The sequence below is a fragment of the Vombatus ursinus genome, unplaced genomic scaffold (assembly GCF_900497805.2).
Source record: "Vombatus ursinus unplaced genomic scaffold, bare-nosed wombat genome assembly UNPS02010219.1, whole genome shotgun sequence".
Classification (NCBI taxonomy): domain Eukaryota; kingdom Metazoa; phylum Chordata; class Mammalia; order Diprotodontia; family Vombatidae; genus Vombatus; species Vombatus ursinus.
In genome coordinates, this window is record NW_020949997.1 from 6,204,018 (window position 1) to 6,227,454 (window position 23,437).

The following is a 23,437-nucleotide window of genomic DNA, read 5'->3' on the forward strand; positions in this document are numbered from 1 at the left end:
AAATATAATACAATTTAAATGGTTTTCTGCAGACATTACAACTTCGAAAGAAAGACATGAAAACATTTCAACTTCAGTAATTCTGAGTGAAGCATTAGCCAGATCTGCCAGGCTCGTTCAAGACGATGAAAACAGAATTACAAGTGTTGAATTCAGCTTGTCTGATACCCTTATTTTGGAAAGCATCGATGCTGATGATGAAAGATCTCAAAGTCCTAATACTAATGGTATCAGTATTGACTGTGTACCAGCTAACACGGGCAACCAGTTATCAAAATGTGACAGTGAAGTGCCTACAAAAGGATCATTAGATCAGGAAATGAGTGAAGAAAATGAAGAAAAAATCTCTGAGACTGTCCAACAGGGTTCTGCATCAGATACGTTCAAAGTTTTGACTGCAGCTCCTAAAACTCACATAGTAGCACCAGAGAAAAAAGTTTCTAAGGTTTCCACAAGTGTATCACACACCAATAAAAATGCATTCACTACCAAAAAAAAGGTAGGAACATTTCTAAAGCTTTTGTTTTTCTAATTATTTGTTATATTAATTGGAAGCAGGAAGTAGACATACTTTATGTTTTTCCCTCTACTGTTCTTCAAATGATTAGATTTGATGGGCTTCCTAGACATTGAAGGACAACCTTAAATAACTGATGTTTACCTAATTTAAGATGCAGTACAAGCTTACCTATTGAGAAAATGTGGCCTAATGGAAAGAACAAAGGCTTAGGAGGAGTCATTTGTTCTTGACCTGGCTCTTCAACTAATTAAATATGACCATTGGGAAGTCATTTATCTATTTTGTAATCATTTCCTTATCTGTTGGATGAGGATAGTTAATAACCTGCCTTCACTTCTTCCCCTGTATGGTAATGTTAGTCTTTTCTTTGATGTGGATACCTCCTTCAGCAATGTAGATCATAACCTATTTATGTCTGCCCATCTTGTGAAGCTCTTGCCCATGTCTTTCCATCTTCAGTCTACTTAACATACTTTTTCTTTCATTTTCTTGACATTGTGTGGCTATCATTAAACAATGCAGGCTGGCCATTGATTCTTATTTGCCTTTACCATGTGATGAACCTATGTTCTTTTCTCATCGTGAATCTCTACAATGTCATCCTTTGTGCCTCTTCATTTGATTTATTCTTTTTAAAAACAGGTTTTTATTGCTATCTTTTTTTTTTTTTTTGCTCTTTTTGGTGAGGCATTTGGGGTTGTGACTTTTCCAGGGTCACAGTAAGTGTCAAGTGTCTGAGGCTGGATTTGAACTCAGATCCTCCTTACTCCAAGACCGAAGCTCTATCCACTGTACCACCTAGCTGCCCTTTATTGCTATCTTTTTTTTTTTACATTGCCTAGATTTCCTTCCCTTGCTCAATCCTAGAGAGCCATTCTTTGTAACAAAAATTTTAAAAAAGAGGAAAAAGATAAAAAGCAATTTAGCAAAATTGATCAAAAATATGACATTCTATGTCTACACCTGTGGACACTGACCTCTACAAAGAAAGAGGAGGAAGTTTCTTCTAATATTTCTCCTTTGGTGCCAAGCTTCTTTATAATTCACTTTTGATTGTTTTGTGTTCTTTGTTATTGTTGTTCCTTCCAATTACAGTTTTATAGTCATTTTGTGTGTTGTTTTCTTGTCTACTTAAGATAGTTCTTTTTAAACAATAAATTTTTATTGATATTTTTTGTTTATATCACCTAGATTTTGTCCTGTATTCCTCTCCCCACCCTTACACCCCCCTAACCCAACCATCCTATATAAAAAATATTTCTTAAAGAGGAAGAAGAGGGGGAAAAAATCAGCAGTGCTGGTCAGCTCATTGAAAACAACAAGCAAACAAACCAACTTCATTTATGCAGTGTTCCACACCTGAGGACCGCAGCTGCTCCCAAGAAGCATTAGGGAAATATTTTCACATACCTCTTTTTTGGAAATGAGTTTGTCCTTTATAATCTTGCAATATTCAGTTGTGATTGTTTTGTGGCAATTGTTCTTTTTCATTTAAATTGCTTTAGCCAGTCTGTGTTAATTTTCCTTATTCTACTTATAGTATGTGAAAGTCTTTCTATATGAAAGTGATGCAAGTCTCAGATATTCATCATATTTGTCATTTCTTACAGAACCATTATATTACATTATTTGTCAGTTATTCTACCATTATGGACATCTACTTTGTTTCCCTATCTTTGCTATCTCAAAAAAGTCCTGCTATAAATATTTTGTTGTATATGGAGCCTTTCTTTTTGAAGGTCAGTTACCTTTTCAGGATGTATACCTAATGGTAGAATCTCTGGGTCAAAGGGTATAGGTATTTTAGTTGCTTTTTTAGTTGGTTTGTTTTTTTATTTCAAATTGCTTTCCACACCCATGCATTGTTGGTGGAGCTCTTCATATCTAATCTATTAGCTCCTTCCCAGCTGCCTACAAATATGCTTATGTTTCTGAGATCCTTAAAAAAAAACTCTTGATCTTACCATACTCACTAGCTATTAACCTATGACTTTTTTTTTTAAATGAGGCATTTGAGGTTAAGTGACTTGCCCAGAGTCACACAGCTAGTGAGTATTATGTGTCTGAGGCTGAATTAGAACTCAGGTCCTCCTGACTTCAGGGCCAGTACCTAGCTCCCCCTTTAAAATCACTTAGTATTTTTTTGTTTGTTTTGTTTTATTTTTGCTTTTTGGTGAGGCATTCAGGGTTAAGTGACTTGCCCAGTGTCACACAGCTAATAAGTGTCAGGTGTCTGAGGCCAGATTTGAACTGAGGTCCTCCTGACCAGAGCTCTATCCACTGCCCCACCTAGCTGCTCTAACTATGGCTTCTTGCCCATTTGAGGCTAATCTCCAGAGGATAGCTTTCTACTAGGTGCCTCCACTTCCTCTCCTCTCACTTTCTTCTAAACCCTCTTCAGTTTGGCTTTTGATCCTATTCAACTGAAACTGGCCTTTCCAAAATCACCAATGATTTCTTTAATTGCCAAATCTAATGTCTTTTCTCAATCTAGCTTCTTTTTTGACCTCTGCAGCATTTTAACACTTGCTTACCTTCTGGATATTCTCTCCTCTAGATTTTCATAATGCTTTTCCTTGCTGGACATCCTCCTACCTGTCCTACCTGTTTGACCCTTCTCTGTGTCTTTTGTTGATTCTTTATCCATGTCACGCCTGCTAACCCATGGCAGTGCCTCAAGGCTCTGCTCTTTGCTTTCTTCTCTTTTCATTCTGTGTTATGTCACTTGGATGATCTGATCAGTTTCCATGGGTTAAGTTATCTCTATGCAGATGATCCCCAGAGCTAGGCATATGTCTAGCCCTTGTCTCTCCTGAGTTACAGTCCTGCATCACCAACTTCCTCTTGATGTTTCAAACTGGCTATCCCATGAGTATCTGAAACTCAGCATGTCTAAAACAGGACTCATTACACCCCTAAACCCTCCTGCCTTCCTAATTTCCCTCTCACTGTTGAGAATACCACCATCCCTATAGTTAACCTGGCTTAAAAAGTCGTCTTCCTCAACTTCTCACTTTCATTCATTCCCCGTATCTAATCCACTGCCAAATCTGCCAAGTAAAGCTAAGAAATATATGAAGTCCTTTCTTTTTTCTTATTTCATTATTTGAGAGCATTTGCTTTTGCATCAATTTCTCCCAGTATCTTTCCTCCTCACCTCTCCCAGAGAGCCATCCCATATAACAAATATTTTTAAAGAGAAAAAGAGAGAAGAGGGGGAAAAAGCATAATATATAAATACAGCAAAAAGTCTGAAAATATGTGCAATATACCACACTTGTGGACTTCTCACCTCTACAAAGGTGAGAATGTCTTCTCATAACCATTCTTTTGGGCTATTGCTTGTTCTTCATGGTTTTGTTACATTAACATGTTTTTTTGAGTGTGTTCTTTTTGTTCACATTGTTGTAATCATTGTGTACGTTGTTTTCTTGGCTCTGCTTACTTCACTTTGCCCCAGATTTCATGCTTCTCTGTATTCATCATTTCTTATAGCACAGTAAATATTCTCTTACATTCATGTACCATATTGTTTAACCATTCCCAATTGATGGACATATATACTTTGTTTCCAATTCTTTGCTCCCACAAAAAGGGGTGCTATAAATATTTTGGTGTATATTAGAACTTTCTTTTTATCAGTGGCCTCCTTAAGGTATAAACCTAGTAATGTCTGGGGTAAAGACTATGAAAATTTTAGTCACTTTGTTTCATAATTCCAATTTTCTTTCCAAAATGATTGTACTGATTCACATTCCCACCAATAATGCACTAGTATGCCTACCTTCTTCCAACTTTTATTATTGCCCTCTTTTGTCATCTTTGTCAATTTATAGAGTAAGGTAAAATCTTAGGGTTTCCCTGCCCTTCACCCTATCATCTTAGATACTGCTCCTGGGTTTCTGAGCTCTGATAGGGGAGCTTTGGCCTTATTTTGCCTAAAACCAGGCCCCCATGACAATTCCTGGTCAACTCCTGAGCATATTACATACAGTCCACCCATCATCCTCATCTCCTTCAACCTTTTTCTCCCCTTTTCCTCTCACCTCACCTCTGCTTTCCAGCTTCCCTTTATATACTATCTTTTCCCATTAGAATTTCTTGCTTGCTTGTATCTCCAGCAATTATCTCCAGTATTCCAAGGCAATGCCTGGCATATAGTAAGTACTTAATAAATACTCTAAAAACCCTAACCTGCAAATACTTCAACTTATTTCCCATGACATATTCTACCCTACCACAGCTGTACACAAAAATGATCATATCCTTGCTATCACTCAAGTATTTTTCTGTGTTTATGAACTCTGAAATCCCTTTTATCTGAACACAATCTGTTATCATTCAACTTCCCCTTTCGGAACTACAAACTATTTTCTCCTCTCCTGGAGCTCCCCTCCCAGCACACAGATAAAAGTCCTATTTTTAAACATTTTTTTATAATTTTCAGTTCCAACTTCTTTCCCTCCCCCTATTTAGAAAGCAAGAAATAGAGTACTCATTACACATATGAAGTCATACAGAAATATTTTCTGCATTGGCCATATTCCAAGAGGAAAAAAAAAGAAAAAATACACACTAATCTGCATAAAGTCCATCAGTTCTCTATCTGGAGGTGAATACCATTTTTCATCATAAGTCTTTTGGAATTATGGTAGATCATTGTACTGATAAGTTACTAAGTCTTCCACAGCTGATTAGCTTTACAGTATTGCTATTACTATGTAAATTCTTTTTATGGTTCTGCTAACTTTACTTTGCATCAGTTCACATAAATTTTACTAGGTTTTTCTGCAACTATCCCTTTCATCATTTCTTATTGAGCACATAGTATTCCATCACATTTATATATTATAACTCATTCAATCATTCCCTAATTCTTAACCACCACAAAAAGAGCCACCACAAATATTTTTGTACAGATGGGTCCTTTCTCTTTTTCTTTGATCTCCTCGGGATACAGATCTACTAATGATATTTTTGGGTCAAAGGGACACAGGTTTTTAGCTTTTTGAGCATAGTTCCAAATTATTCTCCAGAATGGTTGGACTAGTTCACAGCTCTACCAGCAGTGTATTAGTGTACCTATTTTCCCTCATCCCCTCCAGCATTTGTCATTTTTATTTTCTGTCATGTTAGGCAATCCGATAGGTATGAGGTAGTATCTCAGAGTTGTTTTAATTTGCATTTCTCTCATCACTTGTGAGTTAGAACACTTTTTCATATGACTGTTGATAGCTTTGATTTCTTCCTCTCAAAACTACCTATTCATATCCCTCGATTATTAGGAAGTGGCTCCATTCTTAGAAATTTGTCTCATTTCCCTATATATTTGAGAAAAGAGACCTTTATCAGAGAAATTTGCTGCAAAGATTTTCTCCCCAGTTTCCTGTTTGTTTTTTTTCTAATTCTGGCTGCATTGGTTTTGTTGTACAAAACCTTTTTAATTTTATGTAATCAAATTTATGCATTCTGCCTCTGTGTCGCTTGTTTGGTCATGAACTCTTCCCTGATCCATAGATCTGACTGGTAATTTTTTCCATGCTTTACTAGTTTGCTTATGATATCACCTTTTATATCTAAATCATGTACTCATTTTGAGTTTATCTTGGTCTATACAGTTCCCTTCCTTCACATTTTTTTCCACTGATTCATTTGATATTCTTGATCTTTTGTTCCTCTAGGTGAATTTTATTATTTTTTCCTAGCTTTATAAAGTAATTTTTTGGTAGTTTGATTGGTATGGTAGTGAATAAGTCAGTTAATTTAGGTAGTATTGTTATTTTTACTGTATTGGCTCAGCCTACCCACGAACAATGAATATTTCTCTAGTTATTTAGATCTATCTTTGTCTATGTGAAGAGTGTTTTGTAATTGTGTTCATTAGTTCCTGGGTATGTCTTGGCAGGTAGACTCCCAAGTATTTTATACTGTATGCAAGTTATTTTAAATGGAATTTCTCTGTCTCATCCTGCTGGATTTTGTTGGTAATGTATAGAAATGCTGATGATTTGTTATTAATCTTGCAACTTGGCTAAAGTTTGTAATTATTTTGGCTAGCTTTTTAGTTGACACCCTAGGGCTTTCTAAGTTAACCATTTTATCGTCTGCAAACAAGTGATAGTTTTATTTCTTCTTGCCTGGTCTTATTCCTTCAATTTCTTGTCTTATTGCTATCCCTAGCTTTTCTAGTACAATATTGGATAATAATGGTGATGATAGACATCCTTACTTCTTCTCTAGTTTTACTGGAAAGGCTTCTAGTTTATCCCCATTAGAGATAATGTTTGCATGTAGAAGAGTTTGCTATGTCGAGGAGAAGGGCAATCTCCATCTTCATCAGAGATGTCTTCATTATAGATGGGAATGAATAAGGAGATAGTGGGAGAAGACATCTGCATCATGGAAGGGGATGAGGGGGGAAAAAAGAGGGAGCTCTTGGAGAATGGCCTCAATTTTTCCGGTTAAGTATGAGATGGACTTCAACTGAGAAGGTAAAGGCCAAATTGTGGTGTTATAGGAGGCTTGAGGAGGGGCCAAAAGGTTTAGGAACATATAGAGAAGCATTGTGTTGCAGCAATGAGGGCCTAATTGACATTTTGTAATATAAATTTGTAGTGGAGCAAATCAGCTTGGTTTGTTTTATAATTTTTAATTGCATGGTTTTATGATTTTCTCCAGTTCAGTTCAGCACTATATAAATTGGAATAAAGGAGGCAGATGGTGAGCATAATCTAGGATAGTAGTTTGGGATAATGTGATCAGTAAAAGGACAATGGGGCAAGGGATTGACGAGTTAAAGGATAATATGGCCTCAAACTGATTTATTAGAGGTTGAAATAAAAAAGGGAGAAAAATGTGAAAATGCAAGGGTGATAACCTAAGATAGAACTAAGGAATGGACAGAGTGGCAGTCACAGTGACAATGGAGAACAGGGTGATGAATCGTGAAGCATAGGGAGAGATGGACTCATAAAAGATTACAGAGGGGCAGCTAGGTGGCACAGTGGCTAGAGCACCGGCCCTGAAGTCAGAAGGACCTGAGTTCAAATGTGGCCTCAGATCAAGCACTCGACACTTACCAGCTGTGTGACCATGGGCAAGTCACTTAACCTCAGTTGCCTTAAAAAAAAAGATTACAGACATTAAAAAAAATTCCAGAGTTCATGAGTATGGAAATAGGACACTTGTGGACCATGGCAGGATCAAGGGTATGGCCAGCTCTGTGTGTAGCTGAAGAGGAGTAGAGGGAGGAGTAAGGTCAAACATTGTTCTTGTTCAGTCATATTTGACTCTACGTGATAAAGTCCATGGGGCTTTCTTGGCAGAGATACTAGAGTGGTTTGCCATTTCCTTCTCCAATGTGTCCCCATTTAACAGATGAGGAACTGAGGCAGGTAGGGATTAAAGTGACTTGCCTAGGGTCACACAGCTAGTAAGTGTCTGAAGTCGTATTTGAACTCAGATCTTCCTGACTCCAGGCTTGGTGTTCTATCCACTGTACCACCTAGCTGCCCCAAGGTCAAACATAGTCTGGTCTAATTCATTCTCTGGCCTGCCTGCTGAAGATGAGCTTCTCTATACTTAGCCAGGCTGGTCCTCAGAAAGCAGATTTAGTCTGTTGTGGATGTTGTATCCAGAGGCTTTCTAGCTTGGTAGAACATACCAAAGTTTGTACTCTTACTAGTCTAGCATTATGAATCCAAGTTTACACTCTTAAAATAAAACATTGAAGTAGGATTTTGTGGGAGAACTATGTTGTTGCAAGGAAATAATGAGCTAACATTTGAAAACTTGAAAATTGTTAGATCCTTTTTTAAATTTAATTTTTATGATAACACTTTGAGGTACGTTCTACAAGTATTATTATCTGAGTTTTATAGATGAAGAAACAGGCTTAGAGAATTTATATAGCTTGTCCATGGTGTCCAAAGATGGGATTTAAATATAGGCCTTTCTAACTCTAAGCTCAATACTTTGGAAAAAGTTAAAAACGATACGGTAACGTAAAGATGGAATTATTATTAATACGTATCTGGGCATGATTTAGTAAAATTCGGAGTCTGAGTAACAATTAATTGAACTTTAGTAAGAGAAGCCATCCAAGCTTCTAGGGTTTTAAATATTTTTTTTTTTAAATTTTTGAAGACTTTATCTGGAAAGGTAGAAGGGAAGACTTGTACCTTATTTATGTTAGCTTCACAGTGTCCATTTGGACAGAATCTGAAGAAACTGTTGCACATCCTTTGAGAAGTACTCCTATGGAAGCTACAATCTCATACACAGAAAGGTCAAGATAACCTGGAAATTGCAGGTCATCTCAGTAGTTAAAAAATAAAGTACACAGTGAAAAGAAAACATATCTAAGCAAAATAACCTACACAGTCTACTGGATTATTAATGGAAAGAAAAGTTCTTAATCTTGTAGGAGAAATAATTGTGATAACGTGAATGTATTATACCTGATCACTTTCTGCTCCACATTCTTTGGTCTTTTTATTTTTATTTTTTTTTATTCCTGAGTCTTTTTGAAAAGCAGAAAGGTGTACAGAAAAAGAGTGCTAACTTCACTTGGAGTCAGGGGAGACTTGAGTTTGAGTTCTAGTGCTGACACTAACTGATCTGGGGTCAACACTGAGCCCCAGTCTCCTCATCTGCAAAACTAGTAGTATTTTATCATCTACCTCACAGTGTAGTGAGGAAAGCATTTTGTGAGAAATGGCCAAAGGATAATAACAGGCAGTTTTCAAACAAAGAAATCTAAGCTGTTCCATGAACAAAAATGTTCAAAATTGTTAATAATAGAGAAATGCAAATTAAAGTAACTCTTTGGTTCCACCCAGATACCCTAAGATAGGTTAGAATGATAGAAAAGGAAAATGACAAATGTTAGAGGAGATGTGGGAAACCAGGCACACTAATACATTGTGGGTAGAGGTGTGAATTGACCCAGCCATTCTGGAAAGCAATTTAGGATTGTGTCCAAAAAGTCTCTAAACTATGCACATACCCCTTGATATAGGGTGCTCCTATTAAACTTATATCCCAAAGAGATCAAAGAAAGAAGAAAAGGCCCATGTATACAAAAATATTTATAGCAGCCCTTTTTATAGTGACAAAGAACTGGAAACTAAGAAGGGTTGCCCACCAATAGGGAAATGGCTAAATTATGTTGCATGAATGTAATGAGAATATTATCGTGCTGTATGAAATGATGAGAGGGATGGTTTCGAAGAAAATCTGGGAAGACTTATATGACCTGATGCAGGCTGAAGTGAGCAAAACCAGGAGAACAATTTATGTAACAACAACAGTATTGTAAAGACTAACAACTTTGAAAGACTTAACCCTGATCAAGGCAGTGACTAACCAAATGCTGTAGTGCTAGTCAAGAAGCATGCTACTCGATTTGTACCAGAGAATGGATTCAGGATTAAGAATGAAACTTAATTTTGGGAAATTGCTAACCTGGAAATTTTTTAAAAATTATATATAATTATTGCAAGGGTTTGTTTTTTTTCTTCCTTTTTCCCTCAGTAGGGGAAGTAAGAGAGAGATACACTAACTTAATGTTAATTGAAAAACAAAACAAAAATTTAGGAAAGCATTTTGTAAATTTAAAAGAGCTATATAAATCTGCATATTATTCTGTATTGTGTTGTCTTAATGCGTGGTTGGGGAGTTTGGATTGGCTTTTCAGTTGTTTAGGATGCTAGAAGATGGTGGGAGGTATTAAAGAAGTTGATTAATTGATACTTGATAGAAAAAGAGAAGAGTACGTTGAAAATTCCATTCTCTTGTCCCTTCTGTTGCAGTATAAAGTTCATAGAATAAGGCATTTTAAAAAAGCAAAATGGAATAGTTTGGCAGTGTTTCTTCTTGGGTTCTTGTCAGTTATAGTTAGGTTTTCTTAAGTTAGGTTACGTAACTAAGGTATTCTTAATCAGAGTTTTCCCCCATTAACATTAAGAAAATTAATAGAAAGAATGTGTACTTTGTTTTATACTTCATTAGGAAATTTGTCTCCAGAAATGGATGATTAGGAACATGAATAATAACACTGCTGTGTGTGTAGAAGGAAAATTGATGTAAGTATACAATATCAATATGTTTTCAATAAATTATTTTATTCAAATTGAGTGTAGGAATTGCTAGGTGGGAACATGATAGCTTTTCTTGAAGTATTTGAAGGGCTGGCTGTCAGTTAGAAAAGGGGGTAGACTTGTTCCACTTGACCCCATAGAGCAGAATTGGGGGCATTTCCTGGTGGATGGAAGTCAGCTTTGAGTTGGATTTTGAAGTTTATTCTTTTTAAAATTTTATTATAAACTACAGACAACTTTTTAGTGCTTACTTACCAAAGTTATAGATGTGATTCTATCTGTGTTAGCCTAGGAGGTTCCTGTACTAGGAATTTAGTACTGCCCAAATCACAGATCCTTGCATGTTTGTGTATAAATTACCAGAAATTTTGCTTTGTTCTCATTTACATTAGGTGACCTAAGATAAAGCACTGGATGTGGACTTGGGAAATCCTGAATTTGAATCTTGCCTCAGGCATTTACTATCTTTGTAACCCTGGGCAAACAAATCACTTAAACTCTGGCAGCCTCAGTTTTCTGCCTGTAGTGATAGCACCTGCTGTACAGGTTATTGAGAGGATCAAATAAGATAATAAATATATGGAAAGCTCTTTTTAAATATTAAAACACTTTATAAATTTTCGCTATGGTGATGATGAAGAAGATGAGTTCATGTAAATCTTGAATGTGAATATTTGAGGATATATTTACTGAAGAATCTTAATCATCTTTTCTCTAGAGATACTCCTGACTTATATTGGCATAGTAATGCAATTGTTGAACGTCTTGACTACAACAGACTTAGGACTATATCAGGCAATATCTATGTATTAAAAGGAACAATAGACACAATTTCCATGAAAGAAGCAGGTAAAAACTTAAGAGCAAAATTTATTTTTCATTATTTTTACTTTTAAAGTAATAGTAAACTGACTATGTATCTCTAGTTTTGATGACTTATTACTTTTTTATAGCAGTTAAAATAATTAGTAATAGAAAAAAAAACCTAGCATATTAAGATTGAAATCACTGCCTTTGTGTTATATTTATGTTATCTGCATGTCCAGTAGATTAACCCCTTCAAACTAATGATGTTTTCATTTTCACCTTTTATACCTAGTTAGGTAAAATGCACGTGAGCTTCTTAAGAAATCTTTACTGAATTAAATTTAATTGAAAAGTCTGGAAACAGAAGTAGAATATTTTCTCTTTTCCAGGGGGTCACTTAATTAAGCTGAAAATATAAATTGCTGTTAGTAACATAATCAAACTTTAGTGAAACATTTCTCTGAAAATCAGAAGTTGCAATTAAATTCTAGTTATTTATAATTAGCTAGATATTTTGCTCCAAAATTTTGTCTTTGAAAAAAGTACTAACTTCAGTTTACCATTTCTTTGTTTCAAAAAGGGTTTCCAGCTAGTTTTACCAGGAAGTTTATATTTGGATTTCCAAAAAACTGGAAACAATATGTTGATGATTTGTTACAAGAATTAAGGTAAAATATTTTTCTTAATTTAAAATATAACTCTTTTTATTCTTTTTTTTTCATTTTTATTTTGTTCTTTTCCTTTTTCTTTCTTAATAATTTAAAATTATCAACAAGTGTGCTTACTTGGCTAGACAAAAAACAAAAAAGAGGATTGTATATGAAACCATGAGTTTCTGTTATATACAATTTTAAGTGTAAATTCATTTCAGACATTACAGTAACAAAACTCCTCTGTTGGCCACCTTTTTTGGACTTTTTTCTTCTGAATATTTTTAAAAATAAATGTTTATTGCCATCTTGTTTTTACATTTCTTAAAATTCCCCTTTATCCCTCCCATTCTCCTTATTCTTAAATATACTTTCATTAGCCAGTAGGACTTGATAAGAATTTCAGTGCTTTCTAGAAACAGAGCTGAAGTCAAAATTTGGCAAAATTTGGCCATTTTAAGATGAACACTTAGCTATTTACCACTTTTCCCTGTGTTATAAAATCACAAGATCTTTTTTGAAAGGTTTTTGGAGGCCATCTAATCTAATCGAACACATAAGCATACAGGAAACCCCCTGACATCATTCAAGAAATTGTCAGTCTTTTAAAGAGCTCTGGTGATGCTCCAGCCACCTTCCAAGGTAGCCTATTCCCACTTTGGGATTACTATTGGCTAAAAATTTTTCCTTTTGTCAAGCTAATGTCTATCTCTCTGTATACTTCGTTCTCACCCTTTGCTCTTAGATCTGCCTTCCAGGGCCAACGAGAATGTCTATTCTTTCATTTACGTATTGGCCCTTTTAGGACTTACAGAAAACTGTCATGTCCTCCATCTCTCCCAGGTCTTCTCCTCTCTAGGACAAACAACCCCTGTTCTTTCAACCAGTCCTGCAGTATAAGGATTTTAGTCCCTTCTCCATCCTGGTGTTCCTCCTCTCTACTCCTTCCACTTTCCAAAATGTGGCATCCAGAACTAAACACAATGATTGAGACATGGTATGGTCAGGATAGAGTATAGAACTGTCACCTCCCTCATTCTGATCTTGACAATGCACCACTGGATGCAGACCAGAGTGACAGATGTTTGATTGATATTGAGTTTAGAGTCTACTAACATTCCCAAGTCTTGTTTCACAGAAATTGTTGTCTAGCCATACCTTCTCCTTCTTATTCCTCTGATGTTAATTTTTTTAACCCAAGTATAGGACTTTATATTTATCTGTATTAAAATTAATCTTATTCAGTTTGACCCAGTGTTGCAGCCTGTCAAGATATCATTGAATACTGACTCCAGTGTAGAGATCTGGTAATCTCCAAATTTGATAAGCTGCCATCTCTACTCTTCATCTCAATCATTGATAATTATTTCAGATGGCAGAGAGGTGAGGGAAGATGCATGAGATACCCCACTAATGAGCCACACCATTACAGAAACATGGCTTAAAGAATGCTTGAGTCCATGAATTCATTCCAGATGACCCTGTCCTATACTCCAGTCTTTGAGAGGTCTAAATTTCTCAGATAGTAACAGTTCTTCCAACTATACATGCCATAGAATAGATAAATGCTTGTTTATTGATGTGGCATGATCTAGAGGTCTTTCACCATCTTTCACTAGATTTATTTTGTTCTTTCTAGTCCAAAGATTATTGTCCCAGGGGAACACATAAGCAAAATAAGAACTGAGCAGTTTTACCTTCTCATTATGGTACATTGTCATCATCATTTTCACTGTCAAAATTCCTTCCTTGATCCGTTTCTTTTTCCTGACATAGCTAAGACCTTTTTGTGGCCTTATCATCATTCTTGAACTCATGCTGAGCTTAAACATTCCTGACAGTATTCTTTTTTGTGTTTACATTTTGTATTTACTTGTTTTTTTTGTTTTGTTTTGTTTTTCTGATCCCTAGGCCCTCTCTCCGTACCACCCCCATTTAAAAAAAAAAAAAAGGAAAAAAAAAGAAGGAAAAGTCCCTTATAATACATATGCATGGTCAAGAAAAACAAATTTTTCATTAGCCATGTGCAAAACACCGTCTTTTTCTGCATCTGGGGCCCATTATAATGGCCTGCTTCATTATCAGTCTTCTTGAATTGTGATTGGGCATTGCATTGATCAAAATTCTTAAGCTCTTTAAAATTATTTTTATTAATAATGTTGTTTTTGTATAAATTATTTTTCTGATTCTACTCACTTTACTCTGAATCAGTCCATAAAATCTCCCCTGAAACTTTCCATTTCATCATTTAAAAAAAATATTATTTTGCTTTTTTCTCAATTACATGTAAAAACAATTTTTAACATTCATTTTTTTAAAATTTTGAGTTCTAAATTCCCTCCCTCTGTCCTTCCTCTCCCCGCCTTTGATTATTAAGCTTTTTTTTTTTCGTGAGGCGGTTGGGGTTAAGTGACTTGCCCAGGGTCACACAGCTAGTAAGTGTTATATGTCTGAGGCTGGATTTGAACTCAAGTCCTCCCGAGTCCAGGGCTGGTGCTCTATCCACTGCGCCACCTAGCTGCCCCTTCCCCCCTCTTTGAGAAGGCAAGAAATTTGGTATAGATTATACTTGTGCAGTCATGCAAAACATATGTACATATTAGCCATGTCGCAGAAGAAAACACAGACCAAAAAAAAAATTGAGAAAGCATGCTTCAGTCTGCATTCAGACCCCATCAGTTCTTTCTCTGGAGGTGGATAGCATCTTTTCATCCTAAGGCCTTCAGAGTTATCTTATTGTATTGTTGAGAATAACTAAGTCATGCACACTTGATCATTGTACAGTATTGCTGTTACTATGTGCAGTGTTTTCCTGGTTCTGCTCACTTCACTTTGCTTCAGTTCATATAAATCTTCCCATCCTGTTCATCATTTCTTATAGCACCATAGTATTCCATTGCAATCATATACCACAACTTGTTCAACCATTCCCCAATTAATGGACATCCCTTCATTTCTGATTTTTGCCACCATAAAAAAAACCACCATAAATATTTTTGTACATATAGGTCCTTTTCCTTTCTGTTTTTTTTTTCTTTATCTCTTTGGGATACAGACCTAATAGTGGTATTGATGGGTGAAAGGGTTGCACAATTTTTTAATCCTTTGGTCATAGTTTCAAATTACACTCCGAAATGGTGGGATCAGTTCACAACTCCACCAACAGCACATTAGTGTCACAGTTTTTCCACATCCCCTGCAACATTTGTTGCATTCCTTTTCTGTCATTTAGCCAATCTGAAAGGTGTGAGGTGGTACCTCAGAACTGTTTTAATTTTCATTTCTCTAATCAATAGTACTTTAAAGCATTTTTTATATGACCATCATTTCTTATAGCATAATAATATTCCATTACATTTACCATATTTTGTTTAGCCATTTACTAATTGGGCATTCCCTATTTCCAGATCTAGACAATTTTTCATGATTTCTTTTAAGTATGATATGTAGCTTTTGTTTTGTTTTTGTCATGATTTTCAGGTAATCTGATGATTTTAAGATTATTTCTCCTTGACCTACTTTCCAGATCTGTTGTTTTGGTGATACTATATCCTTTACTTTCTCTTCTGGTTTTTTTTTTTTCACCTTTTTTCACCTGTTTCATTTTGCTTTAATATTTTTTGTTGTCTCATAGAGTAATTATTTTTTCTTTAGCCCTTTCTGAGTTTCAAGGAGTTCAGTTTTTAGGTAAGGCTTGCCACAATATGTTTTAAGCTATTAATTTTCCTTGCTATTCTTTTTTTCCTACTTGTCCTTTCCTTTAACATTTCATTTTATATTTCCTATTTCATTTCCTCAGGGTACTTTTATAGTTCTTGTTGTCAGGACATTCTTTTCTCTGAGACTCTATTTTGACTTCTGCTTGGAATTCTTTTGGATTTACAATCTCTTGGGCTTCTCTCTGACCAAGATATTTTTTCATTGTGTTGAGTGTTTTCTTCTGTTTATCCATATCTTCAGATACAGTTTTCTGAATTAGGGCTGTGTGCTGAGTTAGACCTTGCTACCTTCCATACTTTTGGATGATGTGGGCAACCCTCTATTTGGTCCCATATATGGTGGTATACTGGGCTATATATAGACTGGGCTATCCTTCCTACAGGAATTCCTCTTTGGCCCAGTCTTCTGGTGAGTTGGCTTACATATTGGCCTTGAATCTCTTCCCTCTCTCTTTATCCTTGTATAGTTCCAAACCTGTATTTCACTCTGTCTTTGCTATGATCTTGACGAATCCCACCTATATGTTGTTGATGGTGCTGGGAGAAGGCCTTCTGGGAGACCCTAAGTGGTTTGCTTCTCACATGCTGCCCTGATCCTTTCTGCTGCTGTGTCTGAAGCATGGGGCTCCTCTGTTCCCTCTTATATCTTGAGCAGGACTGACAAGAGACTATGCACTGCGTTCCCTGGCTGCTGGTCTGACCCCATCTTCTGTGCCTCAAACTGGGTACCAGGCATTGTTTCTTTGGCACTGCCTGCCATTGCTTTCATCCTCTGTACCTATCTTTTTAAAAATCTAAATCATTGGCTCAGTTCCCTGTGCCTTAGATACCTCCCCTTTTTCTTTCTCACCCCAGTTGTTTCTGTTAGTGTCCTGGCTCATTTGGACTGACTTCTTTAAAATTTTAGTATTTTTTAATCCTAACTATTCTTTCTTTTTGTACTCTGTAAAATTGAGGATACAGATCAAATGACATCTGGCTTTTCTCACCTACATTATCCCATGTTCTAAAATAGAGTTGTTAATTTCTCCCTACAGTTCCCATTTTTTCTCTTAGCAATCAGCTCCTTCTTTTTAGTCAGAATTAAGTTCAGATTCTTCATATTGATTTCTGTACTTCTGGAAAGACTAAAGTATTCTTAAGACAATTTAAAAAAATATATTAGCTACAGAACTAGGAGAACGTTGTACACAGTAACAGCCACGTTGTGTGATGACTAACTTTGATAGACTTAGCTCTTCTCAGCAATGCAAAGATCTAAGACATCTCCAAAAGTCTCATGATGGAAAATGCTGTCCACATCCAGAGAAAGAACCGTAGAGTTGGAATGTAGATCGAAGCATACTATTTGCTCTTTTGTTCCTTCTGTTTTGTTTTGTTTCCTCTTGTGGTTCCTCCTATTGGTTCTAATTCTTCCTTACAACATGATTAATGTGAAAATATATTTAATAGGAATATATATGTAGAACCTATATCAGATTGCATGCTGTCTTGGGGACGGAGGTTGAAAAAGAGGAGGAGAAAAATTTTAAATTCAAAAGATTATAGAAGTGATTGTTGAAAACTAAAAATAAATTAATTAATAAAAAAAATGTATTGGCTGCTCTGGTTTTGACAGAGAGGAAGCCATAGCCGATTTTCAAACAATTAAAGCATCACTACTCATCATGCCCCATGCCAGGCTTGTAGTCTGTTTTTTGAAGTCATCGTCTTATTTCTTCTTTCTGTCCCATTGGTCTGTAGTATGCTACTATGACAATATCCCTTCTGTTTTTCCCTCTGATCTTCACATAAATTCTGTCTTTTTTTTTCCTCCCTACTATCTTTCCTTGTTCCTGCATGTCCTCAAATGAGTATATGTTAATATGCAATAGTATAGTGTTCTCCTTTGATCTATTTTCGTTCTGAACAAAGCATATTCTTTCATAGCCATGAGCCATAAATTTCACAGTCATAAATTTTATCCTATTCAGTCTCAGTGATACCTATAATGTTGAATATGTTTTCTTATATAAGAATCTCTACTTCACCTTCCTTATTATGTTCTTTGATAGTTTTTTTGTACAATAGCTATAACTGAGTTATTGTTTTGTTCTTTTAAAAACTCCATAATGGAGAGAAAACTTGAATGTTAACTATGAAAAGTATTTAATTCATAAATTTTTTAATTGTTTAAAGGACATTTTCTAAGAAAGGAAAAAAATGTAAATTGGACCAACAAAAAACAGATAAATCTGTCTTTGACACAAAGATGAAAAAAAGTGATACATCAGAAGAAACTGGAACAGAAGTGGTCTCCAAAAATGCCAAAACTAAAAATACTACTTTTGATGTTTCTGAAAACTGCTCTGGTATGCTTGTCTTTTTTCTTATATGTTTAAATTGACAGGAAGAATTGAACTATTGATTAAATATATTATTTTCTTCTTATACCTAAAGTGCAATAGTATGGAAGTTTTTGAAACATTGCATTTATTAGGATAATTTATCCTGTTTTTGAAGATTGTTTTACTGACAAAGAAATTACATAGTAAGCCCTAGAACCCTTTGCAGCCAGGATCATAATTTTTTCCTGGCTTCTATTAGATAATAAATACCGGGTAGCTAGGTAGATAAACCAACTAATCTTAATTCCTATAGAGATGTAAATATAATAGGTTACCTAGAACAAAGAAGACACTTAAACCCTAGAAGCTGGTCCGGATTTATATCAGAGCCATTGAAATGATTCATTCCTATTAAAAAAGAGAAAACCCATTTTCTTTTAGGTAGTGATAAGAACATAATTTTACTTAGTATGGTTTAAAAAAAAAACAGACTGCTAAAATTATTAGTCATGTCAAACCTTTAAAGGTTCAGGACAGCTGCTGTTGACCTTGATTACTTTTCTTGGTATATGTCCCATTATCACTTGTGGGAGGAAAAAGGACGTTATTTCTCTGCATAATTCTCTCTCTTGACACCTCATCTCCTTATTTTCCTGTTTTGAATCAGCAGTCATACTGCAAGCAGAGGTTTCTCTAAGACAAATGTACTTCATTCCTTACTGGGTAGAAAAGGGACAATTTGCATCCACTTGGTTGTGTCTCAAGCCTTTATCTGCTCTCAGGCACCCTCCTAATTTCTCTGCATTGACATAACAGGCTTTTGGCACAGCCTGAACACTACTGCCTTCTGATGAAGGTGGAGTGATAAACTGTAATGATAGTACCAGTTTAGTTCATCTTCTTCTCTAAGCAGAAGGAATCCTGCCCCCAAATTGGGATATCATCTGTAAATCTTGCCCTCTTTAGGTCAAAGACCTCACTATCATCTCTCATTTAGAGATCAGTTCTTTTAAGAAACCTGAGACACTGCTGAAAGAAAAGAGAAATTTTGAATTACAGTCTTGCCGCTGACTGCATTTGTGATTCTTTAGTGAATGGAACTGAAAATCTCAGATATTAGGGAAGGTTACAGAAAGTGGCAGGGACTTTCTAGGGTTGAGATACTCGTATCATCTCCATCTTTATGTGCCCCCAGCCCACTTAAACTGTCAGGCTGAGAAGAAAGATTTTTGCATGAGGTCATGGGACTAAAGCCTTTATTTTGTCCAATGTGACAAGCTCAAGCAGGTGGAAGTTTTGGTTGCCACATAGAGAAGGAAGTTTTTTTACAGAGCAAGAGAATTTTTTTGTGTGAGCTATTTTCTGTAGATACTTGTATGAAGGAAACATATCGTTGTATTTGGTTCCCAACTGATCAGCTGCTGGCTTGGGGTGCAGTTTTTTATGTTTCAGGGCTGAGGACAGACGCTTTTTTAATCTTTCATTTCCCTTGCTGGTCTGAGATGGGTTGGACTTTACCTTTTGGTTATCCTTACACAACGATTGGGGTAAAGGAGACTCAAAAAATAAGGGTTTAATGTGTTACTTCCCATCTAATGGCATTACTCTTTAAAAAAAAAGAAAATAATAGTGTCCTGCTCCCACTGCCAAGGGAAAAAAATGACATGGAGAGAAAATGTCCTCACCCAGTAGTGAGGGTTGAGTAATAATATGAGAGGTGGAAATTTAAGCCTTACAGAAAAGAGATCAGATCATAAAATTTTTCTCTTGCTTTTTTCATGAAAATAATCCATTTGGCAACAAGCTTTAAGTGTTTTAGAAAATATAGCAATTTAACTAAACTTGCATTTTAAATTTCTCCTCTGGATCTTGATTTTTTACTAGCCTAATGACTTACAATGGAAGAATATGTTGTTGTTTTTTTACCTCTCCAGATTCCTTGATCTCTTTCCTTTCTAACTGCCTGGCTCCAGCTTACTCTACATGTAGTTTGACTGTGAGTCCGTTAAATACTGTTTTTATCCTGTTAGCAGTGTTTATTAAGACATTTTTATAACATTTAATCAATATTTTATCATTTTCCAGTTTTATTTTTTGGTCTCCAGCTCTTGAATGAGATTCTTTGAACAGTTTCTTAGTGTGTAGGTTTTCATAATTATTATGAGAGGTTTTTAATACATCTCTCACATTTCCAAGAAGTACAATTCCATGTGTAAGTAAACTTACTATTTATGTTTGTTTTTGTTGACAACTTAGTTACTATTGTACCACACAACAAAATGAACAGATATTTAACATAAGGATTCCATGTACAAATAGAAATATAGGAGAAATAGAACTAGATTTGTTAGCTTTTTATTAAATTGTTGCATTTGTGCGGTACTTTCTAGGTTATAATATACTTTTTACCATTTTTCCTCATAACAATCTAGTGAGGAAGATGGTCAGTTATTTTTGTCCTCACTTTAAAGAAGGACATTAATTCAGTCCTCCACTCTGAATACCATGTCATTGAATCTGAGGAAGAAGGTTAAAAATTCATAACTCTCAATGCATGGAAGTCCCCTTTTCCTTTGTGTTTTGAAAAAGAATGATATAGACAGAACCTGCCCCATGAAATAAGTTGTCTAAAAGCTTTAAGAAATTGTAAAGCATGGTATCTTATAATTTATTAGGAATAAATGAACTTCCCTTTTATTAGGAAAGATCTTAAGCAATATTGTCCCACTCCAGTGGATTACTTTTATTCAGTAATGGTTGGTTTGCAATATGTATTCATTTGACATGCCTTTTATTAGAAAGCACTATACATTAAAAATCTTATTGCTAATGAAATATTAATCTTTGTCCTCATAGAAATACCTATTGAGTGTAATGCTTTACATAGAGCTACAGAACTAAACATGTTTCATACTGATCAGCATCATAAAGAACCTTTAAAATTGCAGCGTGATGAACATAATTGTGATAATCAAATGAATGTCACTTTCCAAACTGGAGGAAAAACCTATCTACCTAAAGAGGTAATTTTTTTCATACACTACTGTTTGATCTTCAAATGAGTAAAATAGACGTTTGATTTCAGTTGAATACTTAGTGCTTTTTGCCCATGTCTGACTATTTTAAGATAGGAGATTGTCAAGATGAAGCATACTATGGAGTTTTCATGTACTATTATCTGTTATAATCTAAAAATACATTTTAAATTTTAGCCAGAGAAACTCAATTAATATATGTACTAAAAAGACTTTCCATATTTTATTAGCATACCCTCACCTAAAAAACAATATTAAGGCAAAGATTTAGAGGATATAAATGTAATGAGGTACCAGAGTGTTAACCCCTCTGATGTGGTTCACCTACCTTAGCATTTTCTGGCTATTTATTTCTACTTCTTGTGACTCAATAAAATGAGGTGGCCTCAGGGCACAGCCTGAGGCTAGGAGTTTTTAATCTTTTGTGTGTCCTGGACTTCTTTGGCAGTCTGGTAAAACCTATGGAAGATCCCTCAGAATGTTTTAAAATGGATATAGTAAAAGACATAGGGCTATAAAGTAAAGCAATTATTTTGAAATTCACTTATCAAAATACTTTAAAAAACTAGGTAATAGACCCCTGCCCTAGGGGGTTTGAGAGCCATGTGATCAGCTAGCTTTACTTCCACCTCATGACTTCCTCAGCACAGGGAGGCGACTTGCAAAGCAGGAGATGAAAGAGGAGGTATTTCAGAGATAGAAGATTCCAAGGGACGGGAGTGATTAGAAAGTGATTTTTTTGTTTGTTTGCTTGCCTCCACCAAGGACATGTTGGAGGGAGATGATGTGACATCAGACTGTAGAAATCTGTTAATTTCTATGCCATATACATAATTTTTAAAGTACTCTGAGCTCCCTATTTAGGGTGGATACTGGTAGTGTTAATGATAGAAAGTTATTTCCATCTATTTTGTTTTTAAGGAATCAACTTCAAAAAATGAAAGTAAACTGATGACTTCTCCAAAGAAAACCAAAAATCATGAAGCTAAAACAAATGAAACAATATTTAAAAGTCTAAAGAGAGGTAAAATGCCCCCCAGTATTTTTTAAGTGAACCTTCGTATTTTGTTTGCTATATATTTTAAATATATAGATTTGGAAAGTGCCCATTTTTAAATTGTCTAGGCCAAAATTATTCCTGAAATGCCTTAAGGATTCTCAACTCTTATTCTGTATTAATGACTTTTTAAGGTGTATAAAACATTTTATTTTATTTTCAATGCATTTTATTGATGCCTTTTCTTTATATGATAGCTATTTCAGCTCTCTCCTCCAGACTGAACCCTCCCTTGTAATAAAAAAAAAAAAACCACTCCATCAAAAACGTCCGATACAGCGATTGTATTGACAATGTATATGGCATTTTTTCATAGTAGTCCTCCACCTCTCTGCCATGAGAAGGGAGAAGGGTATATATTTCATTATCATTTTTGCTGGGATCTTGATTAGTTTTTCAGTTACTCAGAATTTTATTTCCTTTTGGTGTGGTTTTTCATTTACATTGTTGTAAATGTTATATCGTTCTCTTGGTTTGGCTTATTTTTCTCTGCAACGGTTCATACAAATCTTTCCATGCTTGCCTGAATTCCTCATATTTGTTAGTTCTTACTACATGATATTCCATTACATTAATATACTGTAGTTACTTTACCATTCATTCCCCAGTAGATAGATACCTAACTTGTTTCTGGTTCTTTCCTACCATAGAGTGTTCCTATGAATATTTTGGCATATGTTGGACCTTTGTTTATGTTTTTTTATACTTCCTTGGGGCATATTTCCAGTAGTGGAGGTAAAATAGATACATGTGCCAGGGTCTGCTCTAGGACCAAGAGACCCAACACAGCGAGGCTAAGACTTGATACATACAGTTGTGGCTAGAAAAAGAACCAAGCAATGAGGTATAATGGCAGCAATGAGGCCAGTTTGCCTAGTGACAAAAAGTCTATTTATAGCAAGTCTTCACGACCAGAGTGTGGTTCCTAGAGGTGCTTATCTGAGCTCAGGAACCACCTAGGGGCTGGTTTGAGCCAAGTCTGTGATTTAGCTGCAGCAGAGTTTGTCCAAATGGTGAGTGCAAAGGACTGTTGTTATGCCAAGCTCAGGGCACAGCTGGCTTGCTGGACCTTAGCTCTGGAAAACAAGGTGTCTCCTAATAGTAAGAAAAGAGAGGAGTGGTCTTGCTGTGCAGTCTTGACATTTGGATATCAGACTTTTATCAGTGATAGTTGATGCCAATATTTTTTCTGCTTTCTAGTTTTTCTTCTAATTCCACCTTC

The 23,437-nt window shown here is 35.5% G+C and overlaps 1 protein-coding gene across 1 annotated transcript in view; it reads left to right on the forward strand.

The window, feature by feature from the left end:
* Positions 1-23,437, forward strand: part of MIS18BP1 (MIS18 binding protein 1) — a 58,219-nt gene that overhangs the window by 13,100 nt on the left and 21,682 nt on the right. The window contains exons 4-10 of the mRNA XM_027853796.1: positions 33-499; positions 10,532-10,605; positions 11,339-11,469; positions 12,008-12,095; positions 17,975-18,147; positions 20,980-21,146; positions 22,080-22,182. Of these exons, the coding sequence (XP_027709597.1) occupies positions 33-499; positions 10,532-10,605; positions 11,339-11,469; positions 12,008-12,095; positions 17,975-18,147; positions 20,980-21,146; positions 22,080-22,182 (1,203 nt within the window). The remainder of the gene's footprint in view (positions 1-32; positions 500-10,531; positions 10,606-11,338; positions 11,470-12,007; positions 12,096-17,974; positions 18,148-20,979; positions 21,147-22,079; positions 22,183-23,437) is intronic.